Source organism: Talpa europaea, assembly GCF_964194135.1.
Source record: "Talpa europaea genome assembly, chromosome: 8".
NCBI classification, from domain to species: Eukaryota; Metazoa; Chordata; class Mammalia; order Eulipotyphla; family Talpidae; genus Talpa; species Talpa europaea.
In genome coordinates this window covers 32,759,797-32,781,325 of record NC_140075.1, presented here as the reverse complement: position 1 = coordinate 32,781,325, position 21,529 = coordinate 32,759,797, and the positions used below count along the sequence as shown (strand labels likewise).

Genomic DNA, 21,529 nt, shown 5'->3' with positions numbered 1-21,529 from the left:
ACTGTGCTTATTAAGGGTGGCGTCATGGGACGCCAGTAGAAGCTAAAAGAGAAGCCGAGAGAGAAGCAAGAGAAGCAGAAGCTGAGAGAAGGCCGGAGAGCCCAGAGTGAAGACCTGCTGGGGGCTGGGAGGCTGGCAGCCCCCAGCCCCCCTGCCTGCCTTGTACCTGATAATCTAAATAAAAAGACCTGCAAAAAGCTACTAAGGACTCTGACTCCTTCACCTGGTCTGCTGGATTAGAAAACCTGCACTGTGTCCATTCCTGACCCTACAAGAACAAATGAAGGATTGGAAACATCTTTGAGTCCAGGTGAAACGCTGACCTGGAGAGTTCCATGCTTCTGTTTGAGAGCTCTGGAGAAGGTGGACCGTGAAAGTCAGTTGGTTTTAGGTCTTTCTGAGAGCTGGAGGAGACCGGCTCCTGATACAGCACTTCCTGGCAGCTGTCCCCCAGGCCAGCTGCGTCAGCACTGCAAGGCTTGTTGGAATAACAAACACGTGTGTTCTATCTACACCCACTAATCAAACCAATGGTGAGTGCAGCGCAGGTGTCTTTTTTTTTTTTTTAAGATTTATTTATTTATGCATACAAGAGCTGGGGTACAGGCCAGAGATGCAAGTGGTGAGAGGATTCACCAGAGTGGGGTACAGAACAGGCAGACTGACTGAAATACACTGCTGAGGGGAGCAGCGGGTGAGACAGGAGAGGTCTGCTGTGCCATGTGGGTAGCTCCCTCGCTGGCCAGGGATTGAACTCATGCTGCAGAGGCTGCAGATGAGTTTGTAGTGCAGTGCTTAACCCCTTGCGCCACCAGGGAGGCCCCTCAGGTGTCTTTTTTGCAAGCAGCCCAGTGATCACCAGGGGGCTGGGTTCAGGAATGTGAGTACCAGTTTCTTATCCTCTCGGCTGTGGACTGAAGTGTCTCCTGCCTGTGAAAATTGGGTTGCAGTTGCTTCCTGGAGCAAGTCAAACCCCACCTCCAGCTTCGGGCCACCTGGCCCTGAGTCCACAGAGCTGCCAGCCCCACCCTCTGCACTCCAGCGATACCTGTCGGACCTGAGCTAGCAGCCAGTGTAGACAGAGGAGAGCAGAGTGGCTCTGGGAAGAAGGCAGGGTTTCCTGCTGGGAACTGGGCCGCTGGGTCATGCTCTGGGTGCTCTGGCCGAGGTGGCTGGCTGGCAAGGGACTGCCCCTCCTGGGGGCAGTGCTGCTGCGGAAGAGAGAGAAGAGGAGACCTGAGTGCGGGCGATGGCGGGTAAAGTACCTGATCTTCCCTGGGAACTTGGGGGCTGGAGGAGTTGTGGGGGCACAGCCTCCTGTGAAGACTGAGACCAGCCCCCAGATTGGCCTTGGATTTAGGGGGAACTAATTTGCTTCAGACAAACTGGTGAAGGTTGAATTTGAGTGTTCCAGAGCTAAAATCCAAGCGAGTTCATTTTCAAGATCTAATTGGCTTTATTAAGCCATTTGTGAATCAAACACCATTCAATCTCGCAAGCAGAAAGGTGCTATGCAAAACTACAAAATGAAAAGGTTTTATAGGTAGAAAGAGCAAGATAAGGGAAGAGGAAGTCATTTCAGGCTTTAGTACATACCTGTGGGCAGTGGAGAAAGGTTTTATGGCCAGTTACCTTGTTTTCCGTTGGGGAATGATTGGCGCTAACCGAACAACTCCGTACTGACCAATTAGGACGACATTTCTGGGGGAGGTTGAAACTGAAGGGAACTTGAAACCACCGTTAGACTCTTAGTGGGCTTAGCACGAGCACTGCCATTCTGCACCTGCCATATTCTTTTCTTTTTTTAAAAAAGATTTAATTTTTTTTTTATTTATACAAGCACTGGGTACAGTCAGAAGTTCGGGAGGGTGAGAGAATTCACCAGAGCCAGAGCGGGGAGCAGAGCAGGCAGAAGGACCGAAGTACACTGCTAAGGGGAGCAGCGGGGGCAACAGGAGAGGTCTGTGCACCATGCGGGACCCTCCTTCGGTGGCCGGGGAGCAGCTGGGGATCGAACCGGCGTTGCAGAGGCTGCAGGCAGCTTCGCAACCCAGCGCTCAACCGCTGCGCCACCGGGGAGGCCCTGTCATTTTTCTTTTTAACAAGACCTTGGCTCTTGAAAATAACTCTCCAGTTAGAAATGGAGAGTGAGTTCATGTGACATTTCTCGTTGGCTGCGTTTTGTCCAGAAGACCCTAGCCAGGCTGCTGGCTGCAGAGACCAAGGGGAAGGAGAAGGAGGCTGGGTTTTTTGAAGGCCTAGCTCCCAGAAGGCTGCAGTCTGCTGTTATCACTTGAGTTCAAGTTGGTGTGTCCTCAGTGACACGTGAGCCTAGGATGAGCTGGCTGCTTCTCAGTTTCTCCTCACCTGCCTGCTGTCTCATCAGCAGTTTGTCAATGAAGCCTGTGTCAGGAAGCTGGTAGGTGGGGCAGAGCATAGCTTTCTCTTAATATTTAATCTCCTTAAGCACTTTACTCCACTGGTCTCAAGCCACATGTAGCAAGGTTGTGGTGCTCCATATGTTAAGCACCTAGACCCTGCACTTAATATTAACTTCTCGCTTAAAACTCACCACAGCCCTATGAGATTATCATAACCCCCATCCTAGAGAGGGCCAAATGGAAGCCCAGGGAAGTCAAGTAACTTGCCCAAGTCCTTTCGGCTAGTCCACGGTGGGGCTTAGATTTGAGCTCAGGCTGATTCCAGGGTCCAGGCTCATCAACATGCTGAGCTCCCACACCTGGGCCCTGTGGAGGCCTCCGAGGTGCCTGACACACCGACCAGAGTGACCCCTGGGCCAGCCGGCTGCTCTGTGGTGGGATGCGGCAAACCTGAGCTGGGCGCCACGGCGGGGAGGACACCCCTGGCTTCCGGGAACTGAGTTCCCTGAGGTTTGTTGTTTCAGCGGGAAACCCACCCATACTATGACCTCCAGGTGAAGGTGCTGAAGGCCAAAAATATCCAGGACACAGACCTGTGTGAGTGGCCCCCATTTTCACCCTTTCTCCTCTTCCCTTTCCAGAGCCCAGCAGGGCTGGGCTTGAGGAGTGAGTGTGTGTCTATTTAGAATGTGTTGGAAGGAGTCCAGAGACAGGCCCCTGCAGGGGAGGGGTGTGCCCACTGAGGACTCCTGAGTCTAGGAGGTGGAGCAGCACCAGCCTGGGTGAACTCATAAGGCCTGCAGTTGCCAGCAGTCAACGGAGCTTTCCATGGCCGTGCTGCACTGGGAGGGCTTTGTTACCGAAAATAGGAAGTTTCTGGGCATGACTCAATGGCTGCACTGCCATGTGGTCTTCTCAACTAGCTGGCGTTTTACCTACTAGGGAGGATGGAGTCAGGACAACCACCCTCCCCAGGCCACCCTGGCACGCGGGCAGTGTGCTCCCCCCTGCTCCTCCCCTGCCACCCCAGTTGCCTCCAGCCTTTTCAGCAATAAGAGTTAGAGGCTGAGGACACCACCCCATCCCACCCAGTGTCCAAAGCTGATTGCTATGTGCAACTGTGGCTGCCCACGGCGTCCCCCAGCCCCACCAAGACAAGGACGGTGGCCAACTGCAGTGACCCCGAGTGGAACGAGACCTTCTGTTACCGGATTCATGATGCTGTGAAGGTGAGGGCCAGCCAGGGGCCCGGGCTCTGAAGGGAGAGGGCTCCTCCAGGGTGCCTGCCTTCCCATCCTGCCTCAGGTTCCCACCTCCTGCCTGCTCTGTTCCCAGAATGTTCTGGAGCTCACCCTCTATGATAAGGACGTTCTGAGCAACGACCAGCTCTCTCGGCTGCAGTTTGACCTGAGGGGCCTCAAACCAGGTCAACCCCACAGACACACCTTTCTGCTCAACCAGCAGGTGAGCCGCCTCAGCTGTGCCAATAGTGAACTGCCCCCCAGGAGAGGGGGCCCAGCGTGGGGCACTGAGGAGGGGACTCCAAGACATTCGCTCCTCTAAAGCTCTCCCTCTAATACTTTCCTGTGAAACCAGTATGTGGGCTGCTTGAGGGCACAGCACTGTCTGTCTCAGTCTCTGCTAAATCTGCTAAATCTAGAACAGTGTTTTGAATGGCTGTAGCTCCTCACAGAGATGCTGCGTCCCCTCCTGTGCCCTCAAGAAGCCACAACAGATTCCTCTTCTAGTCCCTGGAGCTGAGCAGGGGTGGGGGGTTAAGGGTGATCACCAAGGCTTTTGAGCTTTAAAAGCTAGTGCTCCCTGCTCCCTCTGTGTAGGATTCACAAGAGCTGCAGGTGGAGTTTCTTCTGGAGAAGAGGTGAGTCCAGGTGGAGCTTATGCCTTCCCATTTACTTTGACGCTGACCATCCCCAGGCAGCTATCAGTGACCAGGCCCTGCAACAGCCTCTCCTGAGAGGGGAGGTTCTCATCTTGGCTGACACCATTACCCGCCCCAAACCCTGCCATGATCCTCAGGCATTTCCAGATACTTGGGTCACATTATTGTACTAATAGCCACCTCAGGGGGACCAGATGTCCCATGAGCCTCTCATCCTTTGCAGTCAAGTGCCTGCATGTGACGTCATCACCAACGGGGTCCTGGTGGTGAGTAAGGAAGGGGAACTTGGGGGAGCTCAGGGTTGGGAGGGCAGTGAGGAGTCTATGATTTAGCCTGTCGTGCCCACTTGCCTCTTAAGAACACGTAACCCCTCAGGGTGGCATCTCCACGGATGAGGGGCCCAAAACTGCCTCATGTCTGCCTCAGTGGACATGCCTGAAGCCCGCCTTCCAGCCTGTGTCGGCACAGTACTCACTTGGGACCCTGGCTGGCTGCTGCGATTGCTGAAGGACCATTAGTTGGGTCCCTCGCCTTCTCCCCCTCTCCACCAGGGGCCACTGCCTCTGAGTCCTGGGAGGGGGTTGCTGCCACAGAAGACGCTGTCTGGAAGGCACAGGCCCTGGGAAGATTGATACCTGGACCTGCCCCAGGCATCCCTCCCTCACCCTCTCCCTCGCTCCTGGGTGGAGCCCTGTGCTGGGACCTGTGGCCTTCCAGGCTCCCACTGACCTCTGCTCTCCTCAGGCTCAGCCCTGTCTGAAAATCCAGGGTACCCTCGGGGGCGATAGGACAGCCTCACATCGAGAGTATGGTGAGTCTGGGTGGTTGTCTGGGGTCTTGCCTTCTCTCCTGGGGGTAGGAAGGGTGCCGACTGCAAGAAGGTGGGTCTGGGGCAGAAAGTTCTTAAATGCTTCACCGCTCCAAGCTGACCAAGGATGGAAGAGATTGCCTCTGCACGTAGTGAATTTCCTGTCCCTGGACATATTCACACATAGAAGTTGTATGAGTCCAGTACAGAATCTCCATGGTAGCCTTTATTTCGTTCACAATTAGCTGAAGCTTGGCCGATCTAGACAGGGCTTGCTGGGAATGACCTGGCCCTGCCCCATGTGCCCCCATTCACCTTCTGTGACCAGCAAACCAGCCAGGGCATGTTCTTAAAGCATCGCTGGAGGCACAAAGGGACAAGTCCAAAGGAGCATGAAAAGGTTTAAGCCTGTGGCCACTCAGAGGAACAAACATTTTGTTGCCAAAACAAGCCACTAGGCCCACCCTAAAGTTGGAGGGCTGGGCAGATAGCCAGGCTCTTACTGGCAGGAGATGAAATGATGCGGCAGAGCAAGAATTCCAGGATGAAGGACGGGGGCCACCAATGCAGCCTGCCTGCCCCCCAGGGCCACCACTCAGGAGCAGGTCTGGATTGGGGCACTGAGCATCCGAGCCACTGGGAGGAGCCCCACCCAGATAACATCGAGAAGTCACCATGAGTCAGGCATTGCGCTAAGCGCTTTACATGTTTTGATCTTCATAAAATGTTGGTAGATATAATCATTATTCTCTCTTAATTTATGAGGCTGAGGCTTAAAGACATTTGCTTAAGATCACACTGCCAGGAAGTGGTTGGGCAGGACCCAGCCTGGGCATGGGGCCCTCCAGGGTCCCCACCTGCTCTCCGCCTCAGGTGCTGTCATTCCTCGCGATGACCGGTATATATCGATCTGTCTAAATTTCTCTTTTTAAAAAAGATTTATGCATTCAAAACTGGGGTACAAGCCAGAGGTGTGAGGGGGGGCGGGTGAGAGATTCACCAGAGACAGAGTGGGGAACAGAACAGGCAGATGGACTGAAACACACTGCTGAGGGGAGCAGCAGGTGAGACAGGACAGGTCTGCTGTGCCATGTGGGTTGCTCCCTGGCTGGCGTTGCCAAGGAGAAGAGAAGGGAGAGGTGGAGTCACACCCTCCCTCCCCTGTTCTCATTGACCCTTGGGCACTCACTGGGTCCCTCTGCTCCCAGGCTCTAGGCACATTCGACTGGCAGTGCCTGGGGCCTACGAGAAGCCACAGGTCTTGTCCCTGCAGCCTCCCAAGGAGGCCGGCCTCCTGCCCACCTTTTGTTTCCACGTGAATCCAGTGCTCCGCCCCAGGCTAGATGTGGAGCTGCGGGAGCAGCTCAAGGTCCTCCAGGTGAGTGAGCCCAGGGCAGGGCATGGCCTGATGGTAAGTCAGGCGGGCCTGGAGAGCATCAGGGGGCCACCCTGGAGCGAGGTCTCCCTCCACTCTGAAGGGTTCCTGGGTGTATTCTTTTCCACAGAGTGGCCCGAGCGCTGAACTGGAGGCCCAGACAGACAAGCTGGGAGAGGGGGGCGTTCTGCTTTCCTCTCTGCCCCTGGGCCAGGAGCAGCAGCGCATCATGACCCTGGGGAAGGTGAGGCTCTGTCTGGGTGCGCTAGAGGCCCCTGCCTGCTTGGTGGCCACCAAGAATGTTCTGGAGGAGGGGCCTGAATGGGAGTTAGGATCAGGCTGGTCCCAGGCTCAGGCTTGGTGTCTGCGTCTGGGTCAGAGTTACCAGAGAGGCAGGGACAGCCAGTGGGCCAGTCCTGGTCAGCGTGCTCGGGGCTGGGCTTTCGTCTTTTTCAGGGCCAGGAGGTGACTCTGAACATGAAGGCAGAAATGAGGTGAGGCAGGACTTCAGGAGGAAGACCCTTGCACTGAGCTGGAAGTAGGGCGCCCCCTGCTTACTCTGCTCCACATGAAGGGAGTGTGTCTTTACCTGTAGGGTTCTGGTTCCTTGTGGCTGCTTCTAAGGGGTTCAACAAAGTATAGCCCTGTGAAAACTGGATTTCATCCAAGGCCCTGACCCCAGTGTCCCTCTCCCCAACCTTTGACAGCTCGAAGAACCTTGACCTGCGACTTGGCTTTGACCTCAGTGATGGGGAATGGGAGTTTCTAGACAAGAGGAAGCATGTTGTGTCCAAGGCCCTTCAGCATGTGCTGGGATTGAGCCAGGCGCCTGACAGCAGCCAGGTATGGAATGGCACGGCTGGCTCCTGAGCCACTGGCCAAATCCAGCCCCTTCCCTAGAGAGGACAGCGAGCCCAAGAGTACAGGAGGCGTTGTTAGAAGCACGAAGCAGAGGAGGAAGGGGCAGCCCGATGTTTCCCTGAGCTGATGGTAAACGCGGTCAGGAGTCAGGGTCCCGTGTGTGAAGAGGGCTGAACTTACTGCCCTGGCCGCGGTGCATGTGGTAGTCAGCTTGGGTTGCCAGAACAGAGTGCAGCTGCAGACAGGAGGCTCAAACAATAGACATTTGTTTTTCTCACCTAGAGGCTGGGCCTTCAAGATCAAGGTACCGTCAGGACTGGTCTGTGGTGAGGCCTCTCACCAGAGAGATTACATGGAAGGCTCTTGGATGAAGGCCTGACACGTGTTGGTGGTGGTGGTTGTTAGAGTGATGATTCTTGTGCCCAGGTGCCTGTGGTCGCCGTCCTGGGGTCAGGAGGTGGGACCCGCGCCATGTCTTCCCTCTACGGCAGCCTGGCAGGGTTGCAGGAGCTCGGCTTCCTGGACGCTGTGTCCTACCTGAGCGGGGTCTCTGGGTCCACATGGTAAGCAAGGCAGGGCAGGGTAAATGAAGGGATATGGCATGGATATTAGGGGGCAGGGATATGGCAAGGAGAGCTGATGGGAAGGGGCTGGGTCCTGCCTCCAGGGACTGCGGGGGCATGCTGGGACCCCTGAGTGGGTGATACAGTTCAGTGGGTGCAATGAGAGGGAGGAGAGTTTCTCAGACTCCTGCATCCCTCCCTCCACTGGCTCTGCCCCCCTGCTCCTGACTCACAGGCTCTCCTTCCATGCTCAGGTGCATCTCCACACTCTACAAGGACCCGGCCTGGTCCCAGGTAGCCTTGCAGGGTCCTATTGAGCGCGCTCAGGCTTGGGTCTGCAGCAGTAAGAAGGGGGCGCTGTCCAAGGAGCGGCTGCAATACTACGACCAGGAACTGGTGGCCCGGAAAAGCAACGGCCACAGTGTTTCCCTCATCGACCTCTGGGGTCTTTTCATTGAATATTTCCTGTACCAGGAGGTATTTAATAAACATGGCTCCTTTGGGCCCCGACCCTACCAGCATTTAGTCCTGACTTAGGCCTGGGCTAAGGTCTAAGGTTTGCAAACTACCCCTCAGGTCTACACTCCCTGGGTGCAAGGGTGAGATCCCTGAGTGGGCCTGCACCAATCATCTTTCTTTGCTCCTAACCCCTGGGGTAGAAGTGGTTGGGCTGCAGTTCTCAGTTCTGTCTGTGGATTAGAATCAACAGCACAGCTTTTCAAAGACTCTGAGGCCTGAGACACTGATTTTGGTAACCCTGGGGATGAACCCCAGCACAGGTGTGTTTTGGAAGTGTCCCAAACGTTGCAGCCTGTGCTGAGGCGGGACCCCCCTCCTCCATTAGTCAAGCAGCCATGACTCACCCCCACCGGTGGCTGCTCCAGATCTGCAGGCCCAGCATGTGCTGGGAGGTGAGAAGATTCAGAGCTGAGGTTCTCAGCTGGGGCCCTGGTCCCCTGGTGTGCGACCATCACCTGCACCGTTTCTGGCTTCTCCAGCCTGAAGTCTGTCCCTCAGACAGTGTCTCTAAAGCACTGGCCTTGGCCCACCAAAGCCATGCCCCACAGGGTGCCAAAGCTCAACACAGGAGTGGGCAAAGGGAACTTGTATGAGGCCAAGTGACTTCCCTTCTTTTCTGTCCAGGAAAACCCTGCCAAGCTGTCCGACCAGCAGGAGGCGGTCAGCCAGGGCCAGAACCCCTACCCCATCTACACCAGCGTTAACGTCCACATCAATATCAGCGGGGAAGACTTTGCAGGTGCCTGGTGTGGGGACCTAGGAATCAGGTGGAGGTGATGGCTGGTAGGAGGGTGTAAGAGGCCCGGCTAGCAGGCACGCGAGCAGCCCAGAGCACAGAGGTCTTGCTGCCTCTTGCTCCTGACAAGGCCAAATTTTGCTCAGGAGAAAGGACCAGGGTGAAGCCTGGGATCCTAGTGGGACACACCCGATGACTCTCCCTTCATTCTGTACCCCCAGAGTGGTGTGAGTTCACCCCCCATGAGGTGGGCTTCCCCAAGTACGGGGCCTACATTCCCACCAAGCTCTTTGGTTCAGAGTTCTTCATGGGGCGACTGCTGCAGAGTCGGCCTGAGCCCCGGATCTGCTACCTTCAGGGTGAGTCTAGGCTGGAGGGCTGGGCACAGGGCAGGCGTGGGGCCAGGTCCTGATATGGGATGGCAGAGTGGGAAGGGCTTGCTTGCTTTTCTTCGCAGGTATGTGGGGCAGCGCCTTTGCCGCCAGCCTGGACGAGATCTTCCTGAAGATGGGTGGTTCGGGTCTGGGTTTCCTAGACTGGTACAGAGGCAGTGTAAACATCACAGGTAGAAACCACACCCCTCCCACCCCTCGTGTACACACCTCTTTCTAACAGTAGAACCCTGCAAGAGGCGTGAGAGCCCTGGGTGTCCCACTGAGTTCAGGGATAGTCTAACTTATAGTTAGGGCCTCTAGATGCGCGGAGGTCTGCTGGGGGTGTGAGACGGGGGCTGGGGGAACACCCACATCAGCAGATCTCATGGGAGTTGTGAGGTGACTACTGGGTGATAGGTTGATTCCCTGTGCACACCCCCAAGGCTCCCCTTCAATCTGCTCCTTCAGTGGCCACTGAGCTCCCTGCTGCTGCATACATTTCCACCTTTCTTCCCTGGATAACTTTGCTCAGCTCTTAAAATTTAGTCCTGACACCATTTTGTCAGTATTCTGTGTCCTGCCCCATCCCTCCAGGCTGTCTGATGGTCTTACCCCGAGATCCCACCCTCCATTTTTTGCTCAGTGTGTTAGGATTCATTGTCTCTTTGTGAGACTCTCCCCTAAGTAGGCTGGGAGCACAGCGCCAGGGGTTGTAACCACTCAGTAGGTGCTTAATGGATGAAATTCTTTTTAATGGCTCTTGCTTCCTCTCTCTCTCTCTCTGTCTGTCTCCCTCTCTCTATACACACACACACACACACACACACACACACACACTCTCTCTATATATATATATACACACACGTATATGTATGTATGTGTGTATATATATATATATATATATATATATATATATATAAAAAACATCATTGTTCATCTTTGTACAATGTCTTATTTCTCCTCTCAGGTGTAATCCCATAAAATTCCCACCACCAAGTCACCTGTGAACTGTCACCATAGTCTCCTGTGCTTGTCCCTCCCCTATTTTAATCTCTCTCCCTCCACCTCCCTTGCTGAATGTCTCTGATTTATAGTTTACTGCTAATTTTGTCTTTATTTTTCTTGTCCCTTGTTTTGTTCCCCTGTATCCCTCCTATAAGTGAAACCATATGATATATTTTTTTCCCCTCTGGCTTATTTCACTGAGCATAATTCCTTCTCAGTGTTCCATCCACATTGCTGCGAATGGCATGAGTTTATCTTTTTTGATTGCTGAGTAATATTCCACGGTGTATATGGACCACATCTTCTTGATCCAGTCATCTGCTTTTGGGCATTTAGGTTGTTTCCATATCTCAGCTATTGTGAACAGTGCTACAACAAACTTAGGAGTGCAGGTTTCCTTTCGAATTAGTGTTTTGTGTCCTTTGGGTAGATTCCTAGGAGTGGAATCTGGGTCATATAGTTGCTCTGATGTATGAAATTCTGATTGGAAATTGTGGATACAACCTTATTTTCAAAAGATGGGAAAAAAATGAATTATTTAATGAATGTAATTTCATAAACACCTTTTGAAACATGGGGCACATAAAAGAATAAATCATTTGAGTTTAGGAATAAATCATTTGAGTTCGGAGGCCTGGGAGGCAGGTTGGTGGAGGAGAATGTGGGGGGAGGAGATGGAGGGGCCAAACAGAGGGGCGCCACTTCTGATGATAGCTCACTGTCCCACCCCATTAGACAGCTGCGAGAAGCTCCGACTGCATGACCCCTCCAGGCTGCAAACCAGGCTCTTCACCCCTCAGGGCCCCTTCTCCCAGGCTGTGCTTGACCTATTCACCTCCCGCTTTACTTATGCGGAGAATTTTAACTTCACCCGGGGCCTCTGCCTGCACAAGGACTATGTGACTAGCAGGGAGTTCGTGGCCTGGAAAGGTGGGTGCTGCTCTGGGTGGGTCCCCCATCGCCTGTGCCTCCTTTGGACTGGGACTGGGATGTGAATTCCTCCTGCCCTGGGGCTGGTGGGGGAGGACAGTGCTGGAAGGCAGGTGGGGGCTTGGCTGGGAAACCCTGTGGTGTCAGATAGAGGGGGTGCAGGAGAGAGCTTTCCAGGGGAGTGTATTCCCAATTCCAAGAGAGGAGGGCTGCTGCCAAGAGCAAGCAGTTGTCTGTGTTCAGAAGCACACCCGGATGCCTGCCCCAACCGACTCACGCCCATGCTGGAGAGCCTCTGCCTGGTGGATGGTGGTTTTGCCATCAATTCTCCATTTCCGCTGAGCCTGCGGCCACAGAGAAAAGTGGACCTCATTCTGTCCTTTGACTACTCCCTGAATACCCCTTTTGAGGTAAGGGTGGGAGTCCCTGAGGTGAGTGGACAGAGGGGGCTGGAAAGGCTCTGCTGAGGCGGCCTGGCTGGGTGTCAGGGGAGGCCCTTCATGGAAGGCCTGGGTTCACATCTGCCAGCAGGGTGCCTTGTGAGCTATCAGCAGCACAGGCCCCTCATGGGGGAGGAGGATTGCAGGGATTATGTGTGTGTGGGGGGAATCGGGAGGAGCCAAAGCGGGTCCTCGGGAATCTTCTTTCCTGGTCAAGAGAAGACCCCTGCTCTGGACCCTGCCTGCTCCTGGTCGTGCTCCCCGCTCCGGTCCGGGCCTGGGCCTGCTACCCCTGGGGACTATGGTAACAGCAGAGCTTCAGGGTCCCCCCAGGGAGCCTCTCACAGCAGCTCCCTCAAACCTGTGCAGGGGATGGGGGTGGTGGACAGGTTCTGTGGTCTGCTTGGTCAGCCCTTAGCACTCTGGCCTCCTCCACCTGAGGAGATAGATAAAGCCTCTTCCAGCGCGACCTTCAAGCAATCATTCTCTCAACTTTGGGAGGCTGAAAGCCTCCCCCTAGAGGGAGCGGAAGGGGTCAGAGAAGGAAGCTGTGGGAAGTCACAGGGAGGAATGGCCTCTGCTGCGAAGGTGATTATTATTAAGCTGCCAACAACCCCAGCTGAAAGTCCTTCTCGTTTTCATGTTCTAAGTGCGGAGACTGGCTCAGAAAGGTGTCAGCTTGAAGTTGTTCACGGCAGAGCTGGCCGTGAAGCCTGGGCCCATGTGCGTCCAGCAGGGAGGCAGCAGGCTCAGAAGCTTGCCTCCCCACCCAGGTCTTACAGATGACGGAGAAGTACTGCCTGGATCGAGGTATCCCCTTCCCCAAGATTGAGGTGCGCCCTGAGGACTTGAAGGAGCCCCGGGAATGCTATCTGTTTGCCAAGGCCGAGGACCCGCGCTCACCCATCGTGCTGCATTTCCCGCTTGTCAACCTTTCCTTCCGCACACACCTGGCCCCCGGTGAGGTTAAGTCCTGGGGTGGCGAAGGGGTGCGTTCCGAGAGTGGACTCCTGGATGTTAGATCAAAGCATACCTCCCGCGTGGCCTGAATTGGTCACTGCTGTCTTCTGCTTTCTGGACCTCAGCATTCACAGTGGCCCAGTTCCTTCCGCGTGAGAGAGCTAAGAGCAGAGCCCGAGCAGGGCCACGCAGGAGCAGCAGATGTCCTGGGGCAAGGGAGGTTGCTGGAACAGCCAGTCCACATCAATTCCAGATGTCCCGGCCTGAGCTCTCTTCCACTTCCTACCCCCAGGTGTGGAGCGGCAAACCGCTGAGGAGAAGGCCTTTGGGGACTTTGTCATCAATGGACCAGACACCCCCTACAGCACGACAAGCTTCACCTATGAACCCAAGGCATTTGATCGGCTGGTGGCCCTGAGTCGGTACAACGTTCTGAACAATGCGGAGACTGTGAGGCAGGCCCTCCAGCTGGCTCTGGACCGGCGGCAGGCGGGCGCCAGGGCTGGGGGCTGACCCAGTCTGCCATCTGACTATGATGGAGGGGGGCCAAGGAGCTCCAGCCCAAGTTTGGTAAAGGGAGGGGAGGTGGTCTCTGGGCTGGGGCTTCTGCTTCCCATCTCTCCAGAACCTGCCTTGAGGTCCCCCAAGCCTGGGAAAGCCCTGCAGAATTGTAGCTTGGACTTGGGGAGGGCCCTTCTCATGTCTGTGGGAGAAAACACACATCTCTCCAGGGGCTCTTGGGGAGTGAGCCAAAGGGAATGGCGCTCGCTTCACATTGGTGTATGCAGAGGCTGTCAGGCAGCAGTCTAGCCACAGGGCACCTGCTCCCCCAACATGGATGGGCGTCAGGGCACCTGGTCTTCAGACTCCTTCTAAAACAGAGCTGTGAAAACTGAGGGGCAGGTCACCCTCCATAACCCAAGACCAAAAGCAGAAATGTGCCCATCCAATCACACTCCCCTGAAACGGCCAACCCCCTCACCCACAGCTCCTAGATGCAGTGCTGAGTGCCATCAAAAATAAAGGGGTGGGCCTCCCCGGTGGCACAGCAGTTGAGCGCTGGGTTGCGAAGCTGCCCACAGCCTCTGCAGCACCAGTTTGATCCCCTGTCACTGGGCGGGGGTCCCACATGGCGCGCTGACCTCCCCTGCCGCGCCCACTGCTCCCCTCAGCAGTGTACTTCGTCAATCTGCCTGTTCTGCTCCCTGCTCTGGCTCTGGTGGGTTCTCTCACCCTCCCGTGCTTCTGACTGTACCCAGTGCTTGTATAAATAAATAAATAAATCTTTAAAAAAAAAGAGAATGACCAAGTTTTTTAAAAAAAATAATAAAAAAATAAAGGGGAGCCTTGTAGGTTGCCCATCTGGGTCACTAACCCCATTGTCCTGCCTGCTAACTCTCCTTTGCCTTCTGGCCTCCTGGGCCCTCCTCACCCCTCCCCACCCTCTCTGCGCAGCCTCCGAATGCTCAGGGCTGAGGGCCCATCCTGGCTGCGGGCCAGCTGGTGGGCGTGCACTTGTCTCTGGGTAGGCCCATCTTTGACTTTTTAACCACGTGCTTTTGCCACATATACTGTTGCCACCTCACGTGTAGTGCCATCCCAGAAGCAAAATGGATGTGTCTAAAGAGTGTATCCATTTATCGGGGCAGATGGGTGTGCACCTGTGCGTGTGTATGTCCTTGGTGAGACCCAGCTGGTGAGCATCTGTCTGTCCCAGGGATGGGCAGTGACAGGGGAGCCTGGCAGGGGCTCCGGGACAGGGGTTCCTGACTCACAGATGCATTTGATAATCCGCATGATTTGCTTGTCTCTGTTTCTCATTGCTCCGGACCCACCTGGGACCCTCCAGCTGTCTAAGAACTTCTCTGGAACAGGCGGATTTTAGGTCTGTGGAGAGGAGATCCTCTCTGACCAGGCTTGGTGTGGGGCTTGCCAGGCCCTCTCCCTCTAGCCGCTGGCCTCTGCAGCCACATTCCCCTCACCCCATCCCACCCCAATGCTGAGCTTCCTGGTCCCTTTGGTGGCCAGGCCGCCATACTCACTTGAATACTTGCTCCTACTGCACCCTTGGCCAGGAGTGCACATTTTGCATGTGTGTGCATGTGTGCACACACATACACACACACACACACCCCATCCTCTCCAGGAGCAACGTAACAATTCTTTCAATCAGGGACACTTGCAGGAAGACTCACCTATCCTGACTCAAAAGAAAACCCTAGTTCTGGCTCCCAGCTGGGAGGAAGTTGGGCAGATCCCAGCCTGGCCTGGCCTGGGGCCCTGAGCCTTCCTGCAGGACATGAACTGTGAAGGCTGAAGGAACCAGGCCTCAAAAGGGCCAGTGTTTTCCACTGGCATTGGTGGGGGTGGGGGTGTGACTGGTTCTCTCCTGCCTTCTCACTATTGTGGCCCATCATAGGTCTCCCCCTCCCGACCTGCCTGATCCCCGAGCTCCCCCTATGCCCATTGTCATTGCCACTGCTATGTACTGTCATCAACAACTTCTTTAGTAGGACTTCACAGGATTTGTAACAGAACCCCATAGAGTTCTTGGAACTGCAAAATTCAAAACCTGAAGATTCAAAACTTAGACTCTTCAAACTAATGTCTCATCCAACCTCAGGCAGTCTGTGAGCTCTGAAAAGTAAGCCCCCGAGATCAGAGGTTATTTTTTTCAGTACTGTACCCCCCAGTGCTTAGCAAAGGGGCTGGCACTTAGTAGATGCTCAGTAAATATTTGACAAATAAATGAATGGGATCCTATATTTTAAAGAGATGAATCATTATCAACCATGAAAAGGTGTGCAACATTGTACTGCAACAGTTCTTAACCCATTTGGATTTTTGAAAAAATTGACGAAACCCACAGATACTCTCCTAAGAAAAATCACGTGTGGAAAGTTGCATACAGCTGGGTCTGCCTCACTGTGAGTACCACCCCCAGGGGTATGGGAGAATTTACTTTCCTGGGTGGGCAGGTTTTGTGAAGGAAGCAGGTATGTGGACTAACAGGGTTGGTAGTTACTTTCATTTCCACAGAGGTTTTGGAAATGCCACTTTGGCTCAGATTAGGTTGGGGAAGACATAATGAGACAAAGGGAGAGCAGGGAGCAGCAGGACATTACGTGCTTTAGCCAAGACATTGGGCAATAGGTGCAAATGTGATGAAAGTCAAGAAATGGAGAAACATCACCAGAAGTGAATCTGGGAACCAGCCAGAGTGACAAATTGAGGATCAAAGATGAGCGGGCCAGTTTGACTCCTGCCCTTAGTTGAAGGACTTGAGTCTATTTCTAATTCACTGCAACTCATTCCCAACTCTTGCCCAGATGTCTGCAATTAAGTCTGAAGTTCTTGAAGATGATTGGGTTGGAAATATATTTTTTTAATTTTATTTTTATATTCCCCATACAATTGCACCCCCTTATTTTTACACCAACTCCTCCTTTCCCCGCCACCCCCACCCCCATAGTGTGTCTCTGGTTCATAGTTATTTATTGATTTTGATTTTTTCTTTCTTATACTTATTCTTTTTTCCTGGTCCCTTATTTAGGTTTTCTAGATTCCTGCTATGAGTGAGACCATCCGGTATTTTTCTTTTTCTTTCTGGCTTATTTCGCTGAGCATGATCCCTTCCAGCGCCATCCATGTTGCTGCAAACGGCATGTGTTTATCTTTTTTGATTGCTGAGTAATATTCCATGGTATATACGTACCACATCTTCTTGATCCAGTCATCTATTTTTGGGCATTTGGGTTGTTTCCAAAGCTTAGCTATTGTAAACAGTGCTGCTATAAACATAGGGGTGCAGGTGCTCTTTGGAATTGATGTTTCTGTGTCCTTTGGGTAAATACCTAGGAGTGGAATTGCTGGATCATATTGGAAATATTTGGCCAGCAGAGCACAACTGGTTCCTTCTGAAGCTGGGTAGCATCATGCCTCACCCTGTCAGAGACCCTCATCAAACAAGGGAGGGAAGGTGGCCAAGTAGGCCGCCATGTGCGGTTGCAGACTGGGCACTGCACAAGTTCAGAGGGTGTCATTCGTGTGGACTATGGTGAATTTGCCCCATGGAGTTAAATCACACAGCAGCTCCGGGACTACTGTTTTGGTTGAAGGGGAGAGGCTGGCTCAAAAATTAGGCCCCTGGGCCTCCCCGGTGGCACAGCGGTTGAGCGCTGGGTTGCGAAGCTGCTCCGCGGCCTCTGCGGCGCCGGTTCGATCCCCGGCTGCTCCCAGGCCACAGGAGGAGGGTCCCACATGGCGCGCAGACCTCTCCTGCCGCCCGCTGCTTCCCTCAGCAGTGTACTTCGGTCCTTCTGCCTGCTCTGCTCCCTGCTCTGGCTCTGGTGAATTCTCTCACCCTCCCGCGCTTCTGACTGTACCCAGTGCATGTATAAACAAAACAAACAAACAAACCAGCAAACAAATAAATAAAGCATGCCTCTATTAAAAAAAAAAAAAAAGCTTTAAAAAAAAAAAAATTAGGCCCCTGAGCTTCCTCAGTCACATCTGTAGGCATTCACAACAGTCTTCCGCAGAAAAAAAAGACAGTTTAAGGTCTCAGTCCTACAAGACTACTATTCTCCCCCTGTTACCAGAGCCAAGATGGCTGCTTGCCTCTTGACCATCCATATTCCAGAGACAAGTTGGTGAGAGGAAATTAGCTTGATTCATGAGCCAGTGCCCTGAGGAGAGAGAGGATTATTGCTTGTAAGGCCATCTTGCCCTTCTCATGCTGACCAGAGGTTTTAAAGGGACAGGAGCTGTGCAGTGGTGGGGGTCAGCAGGTTCTATTTTGAAGTTATCTTGATGAATAGGTCATATGGTGGTGTCACTGGCACCATCCTTATAGGATGGGGATATTATATATATATATATTTTTTGAAAGATTTATTTATTTATGCATACAAGAGCTGGGGTATAGGCCAGAGGTGTGGGGGAGTGAGAGGATTCACCAGAGACAGAGTGGGGAGCAGAACAGGCAGACTGACTGAAATGCACTGCTGAAGGGAGCAGCCGGTGAAACAGGAGAGGTCTGCTGCGCCATGTGGGTAGTTCCCTGGCTGGCCAGGAATCAAACTCGTGCTGCAGAGGCTGCAGACAGCTTCATAGGTTGCATCTTAACCCTTGCACCACCAGGGAGGCTTGGGGATATTATATTTTGAGGTAGATTGATGATTAGCCGGTGTTTGTAAGTCTTCCAAGTTCCTTTACTTTTTGACCTCAAGAAGAGGCCTCCCTGGCTGCATAATGGAATCATCTGGGGAGCTTAAACAATGATTGAACTGGTTCTACTCTAGTTGACTGCAGATCCAATTCCCTGCACACCCAGGTGTCCTGGACTGGGGCTGCAGACCCCACACTGAGTCTTGAAAATCCCTTTACCTCTGTTTCATCTGGTTCCACCTGCTACCACCTAAGCCTCCCTTTTTGCCTTCTGATTCACTTCTCTTTTTTCCACTATCCCCCCTACGGGTTTGGAAGTTAGATTTTTCTACTTCTAGAATTTTGGTGGTTCCTCTTCTTAATTTTATGCAAGTATAATTTGTAAACAGCATAGCGTACCCCTTCTAAGTGTGCAGCAAGTGCACCGTTCAATGAATTTTGAAACATTTACATATAGACATATACATCACCACAGCCCAGATATGGGACATTGTCTATCACCCCCCAAAAATTCGTTTTTGTTCCATCCAAGCCAGGGGTGGGAGAGACCTGGGGTCCCAATGGCTACCAATTTGCTTTCTGTCACTGTAGACTGCATTTATCCTTTCCAGAGTTTCATACAAGTGGAATTATATAGTATGTTCTCTTGTGTTTGGTTTCTTTCACTCAACATGATGCTTTGAGATTCATCCATGTTGTATCATGGCTTATTCCTTTTTATTGCTGGGTAGGAATTGTTTGGCTAGATCACTATTTACCCACTACCTGCCCATGGAAATTTGAGTGATTTCAAGTTTGGGGCTCTCATCAAACTGTTAATTTTTTTTCTTTTATACATACATTTTACATCATTTTTCATTTTTGCACAATGTATGCATTTTTATCTTGGTTATATTCCCCATACGATTCCCCTTCCCCTTATTTGAACCCTAATCCCTCCTCCCTTCCAAACTGTTAATTCTTAAACTTATTTTTAAAAAGTCCTTTAAAAATTCAGTCTCCACTTTTTCTTCCCAAACCAGATAAGAAACTTATATTAATTTATTTTCCTGCCCTATCCCCTGCTCCCCATACACCCAAACTTCCTACTCACTACTTTGGGGCTCTTACATGAATTTTATTTCCAATGTATTAAGTTTTTAATATTGAAAATTTATTTCAGTTTATAATATATTTTACTAATTGATTTGCTCATCATTGCTTCTTAGAACTCCCCTCTTTTGGGTTTATTTTTCTTTTTGTTGGAGTGGAAAATTGAATAATTATTTAATGATGTATCTATGTATTGTAACATTCTGAGTCTTTTACATTCTGGAGTTGTCTTGTCTTGCCCTGGCCTGTGAGTAATAGTCTGGATGAGTATATAATCTTGGGTTCAAAGCTATTTATTCAGATTTTAATGTCTTCTTACTTTTGATATTGCTGACAGGCAATCTGATGTCAGTTGAATTCTTATTACCTTGTAGGCAACTTATATTAATCTAAATTTTAGTATTCTCTGTCTTGATTTTTGAGAGTTTTGCTGTGATTTTTCTACCTGTGGGCTTAACAATCAATGAGTTGCTCCAATTTCTGGTTTTATGTTTTTTAAATAATGTCCCAAAGGGCAGTTTTGTTATTTTTAAGAAAGAGAAGGAAAATAAAGGACGTTTGCACAAATACAAACAGGCAGGAAGAGCTGCTCCTGAAAGAGACAGGTTTGTGAAGAGAAACACCTGCATAGTCACAGGCAGGCAAGAGAGCTGCCTGGATTTATTTTTTTTTAAGCTCTAAGAAGTTATCTGCAAATTTTAACAAAACACTACTCATTTTCATTCTCCTTTTCTGGAATTTCTATTAAACGAGTCAATCTTCTATATCTATAAACATTCTTTTACATATTCTATCTTTTCATTTGTGTTGCATTCTGGGAGATTTTCTTTGTATGATTTTCTAGATCATGAAGATGGTTTTCACCTGTATCCAGGCTGCTCTTTCACCTGCTTTTGGGGGGGGTTTGTTAACTTTTGACTATCACATTTTTCAGTTTACGTTCTCTAGCAGGATCTTGCAAAACTACCTGTTTTATTGCACAGGTCTGCTTCACTCCTTTAACGCAAATGATATTAAAGTTATGTATTTTAGGGCATTTTCCTGGTTGTTGTAGGAATTTCCTTCGTGGGGGGTAATTCCTTTGCTGCCTCCCCTTCATGGACTTTGCCTTCATGATGCATGTTAATTCTTGATTGTAATCTCACCTCTGAGAACTTTCTACCCCTGCTGAGCTGCGGTGTCTCCTGGGGCAGGTTATTGGCCATGCAATGGCCATGATGGCCTGCAGATGGCAGTGTGGGACTTGGGGAGGAGGCTGAAGCGGCGCGTTTGCAGTGACTGGACGGCCTGAGAGGTGATGGTACAGCCTTGGAGTGCAAGGTGCCTTGTAGGGAGCCCATGTGTAGAAAAAGGGCTGATTTTCCCAATATGCTAAGAACTCTTAAAATTCAAGAAAGGAAAGACCAACAATATGATAATAGGCTAAGTGTACATGAACAGACAATGCACAGAAAAGTGTAAATTATCTTAGATGCTATAACTAACATACATTCTTAACTATATACCAGCAAACTAGCATGCTATTGTATATAATTAATATATATTACTAGGTTATTTTTTCATTGACATTCCAGTGTCTGGACCTGGGATCCACTGATTGAGAGAGAGAGGAATGGTCCCCAGGGGCAGGACCCCACGGCATGACTGATACATGAATTTGGAATTGAGGGGGTCTGGTCTGGAGATATAAATTTGGGAATCACCAGTGTATAAATGGTGCTTCAAGTCATGAGAGTGGAAATGTTTGTTAAAGAAGTGAATATAGGGGCCTCCCTGGTGGCTCCAGGGGTTAAGACGTAACCTATGAAGCTATCTGCAGCCACTGCAACATGAGTTCAAACCCCAGACAGGGAGCAACACACTTGGCACAGCAGACCTCCCCTGACTCGCCTGCTGCTCTCCCCAGCAGTGTATTTCAGTCAATCTGCTTGTTCTGCTCCCCACTCTGTCTCTGGTGAATCCTCTCACCCCCCACACCTCTGGCCTGTACCCCAGTTCTTGTATGCATAAATAAATCTTTAAAAAAATTTAAAAAGTAAATAAGTGACTATAGACAAAGCAAAAAAGTGTTGGGGGAGGAAGTTTCAGAACTGAGTCATGGGGCGCACCAAGGATGAGAGGTCAGGAAGTAGCAAAGGTGACTGAGAAGGAGTGGCCGGTGAGTAGGAGAAAGACCAGGAAACAAGAGAAGAAACCATTTCAAGAGAAAAGCATCATCAGGTGCATCCCGTACTGCCAAGAAATCAAGTAAGATGAGCGTGAGGACTCCTTACTGGGCTAGCGACGTGGCTCACCGGGGTTTGACAGTTTGTAGAATAGTAGGAGTGAGACTTGATTGGCACAAGAGAGAAAAGGGGGAGAGAAAATGGTGACAATAGAGATGAATCTTTTGAGGAGCTAAGCTAATGGCCATTAT

General features: G+C 51.5%; 1 protein-coding gene across 1 annotated transcript in view; it reads left to right on the top strand.

The window, feature by feature from the left end:
- Window positions 1-1,145: 1,145 nt before the first annotated feature.
- The window catches only part of PLA2G4F (phospholipase A2 group IVF), a gene marked incomplete at both ends in the record, with an annotated part of 60,515 nt that continues 40,131 nt past the window's right edge, over window positions 1,146-21,529 (top strand). The window contains 20 exons of the mRNA XM_084240136.1: window positions 1,146-1,256; window positions 2,906-2,978; window positions 3,474-3,610; window positions 3,717-3,845; window positions 4,220-4,260; window positions 4,505-4,547; window positions 5,026-5,092; window positions 6,298-6,467; window positions 6,595-6,708; window positions 6,921-6,958; window positions 7,172-7,307; window positions 7,752-7,888; window positions 8,143-8,365; window positions 9,032-9,146; window positions 9,365-9,502; window positions 9,601-9,708; window positions 11,258-11,452; window positions 11,696-11,862; window positions 12,666-12,852; window positions 13,145-13,353. Coding sequence (XP_084096262.1) covers window positions 1,146-1,256; window positions 2,906-2,978; window positions 3,474-3,610; window positions 3,717-3,845; window positions 4,220-4,260; window positions 4,505-4,547; window positions 5,026-5,092; window positions 6,298-6,467; window positions 6,595-6,708; window positions 6,921-6,958; window positions 7,172-7,307; window positions 7,752-7,888; window positions 8,143-8,365; window positions 9,032-9,146; window positions 9,365-9,502; window positions 9,601-9,708; window positions 11,258-11,452; window positions 11,696-11,862; window positions 12,666-12,852; window positions 13,145-13,353 — 2,538 coding nt within the window. The remainder of the gene's footprint in view (window positions 1,257-2,905; window positions 2,979-3,473; window positions 3,611-3,716; window positions 3,846-4,219; window positions 4,261-4,504; window positions 4,548-5,025; window positions 5,093-6,297; window positions 6,468-6,594; window positions 6,709-6,920; window positions 6,959-7,171; window positions 7,308-7,751; window positions 7,889-8,142; window positions 8,366-9,031; window positions 9,147-9,364; window positions 9,503-9,600; window positions 9,709-11,257; window positions 11,453-11,695; window positions 11,863-12,665; window positions 12,853-13,144; window positions 13,354-21,529) is intronic.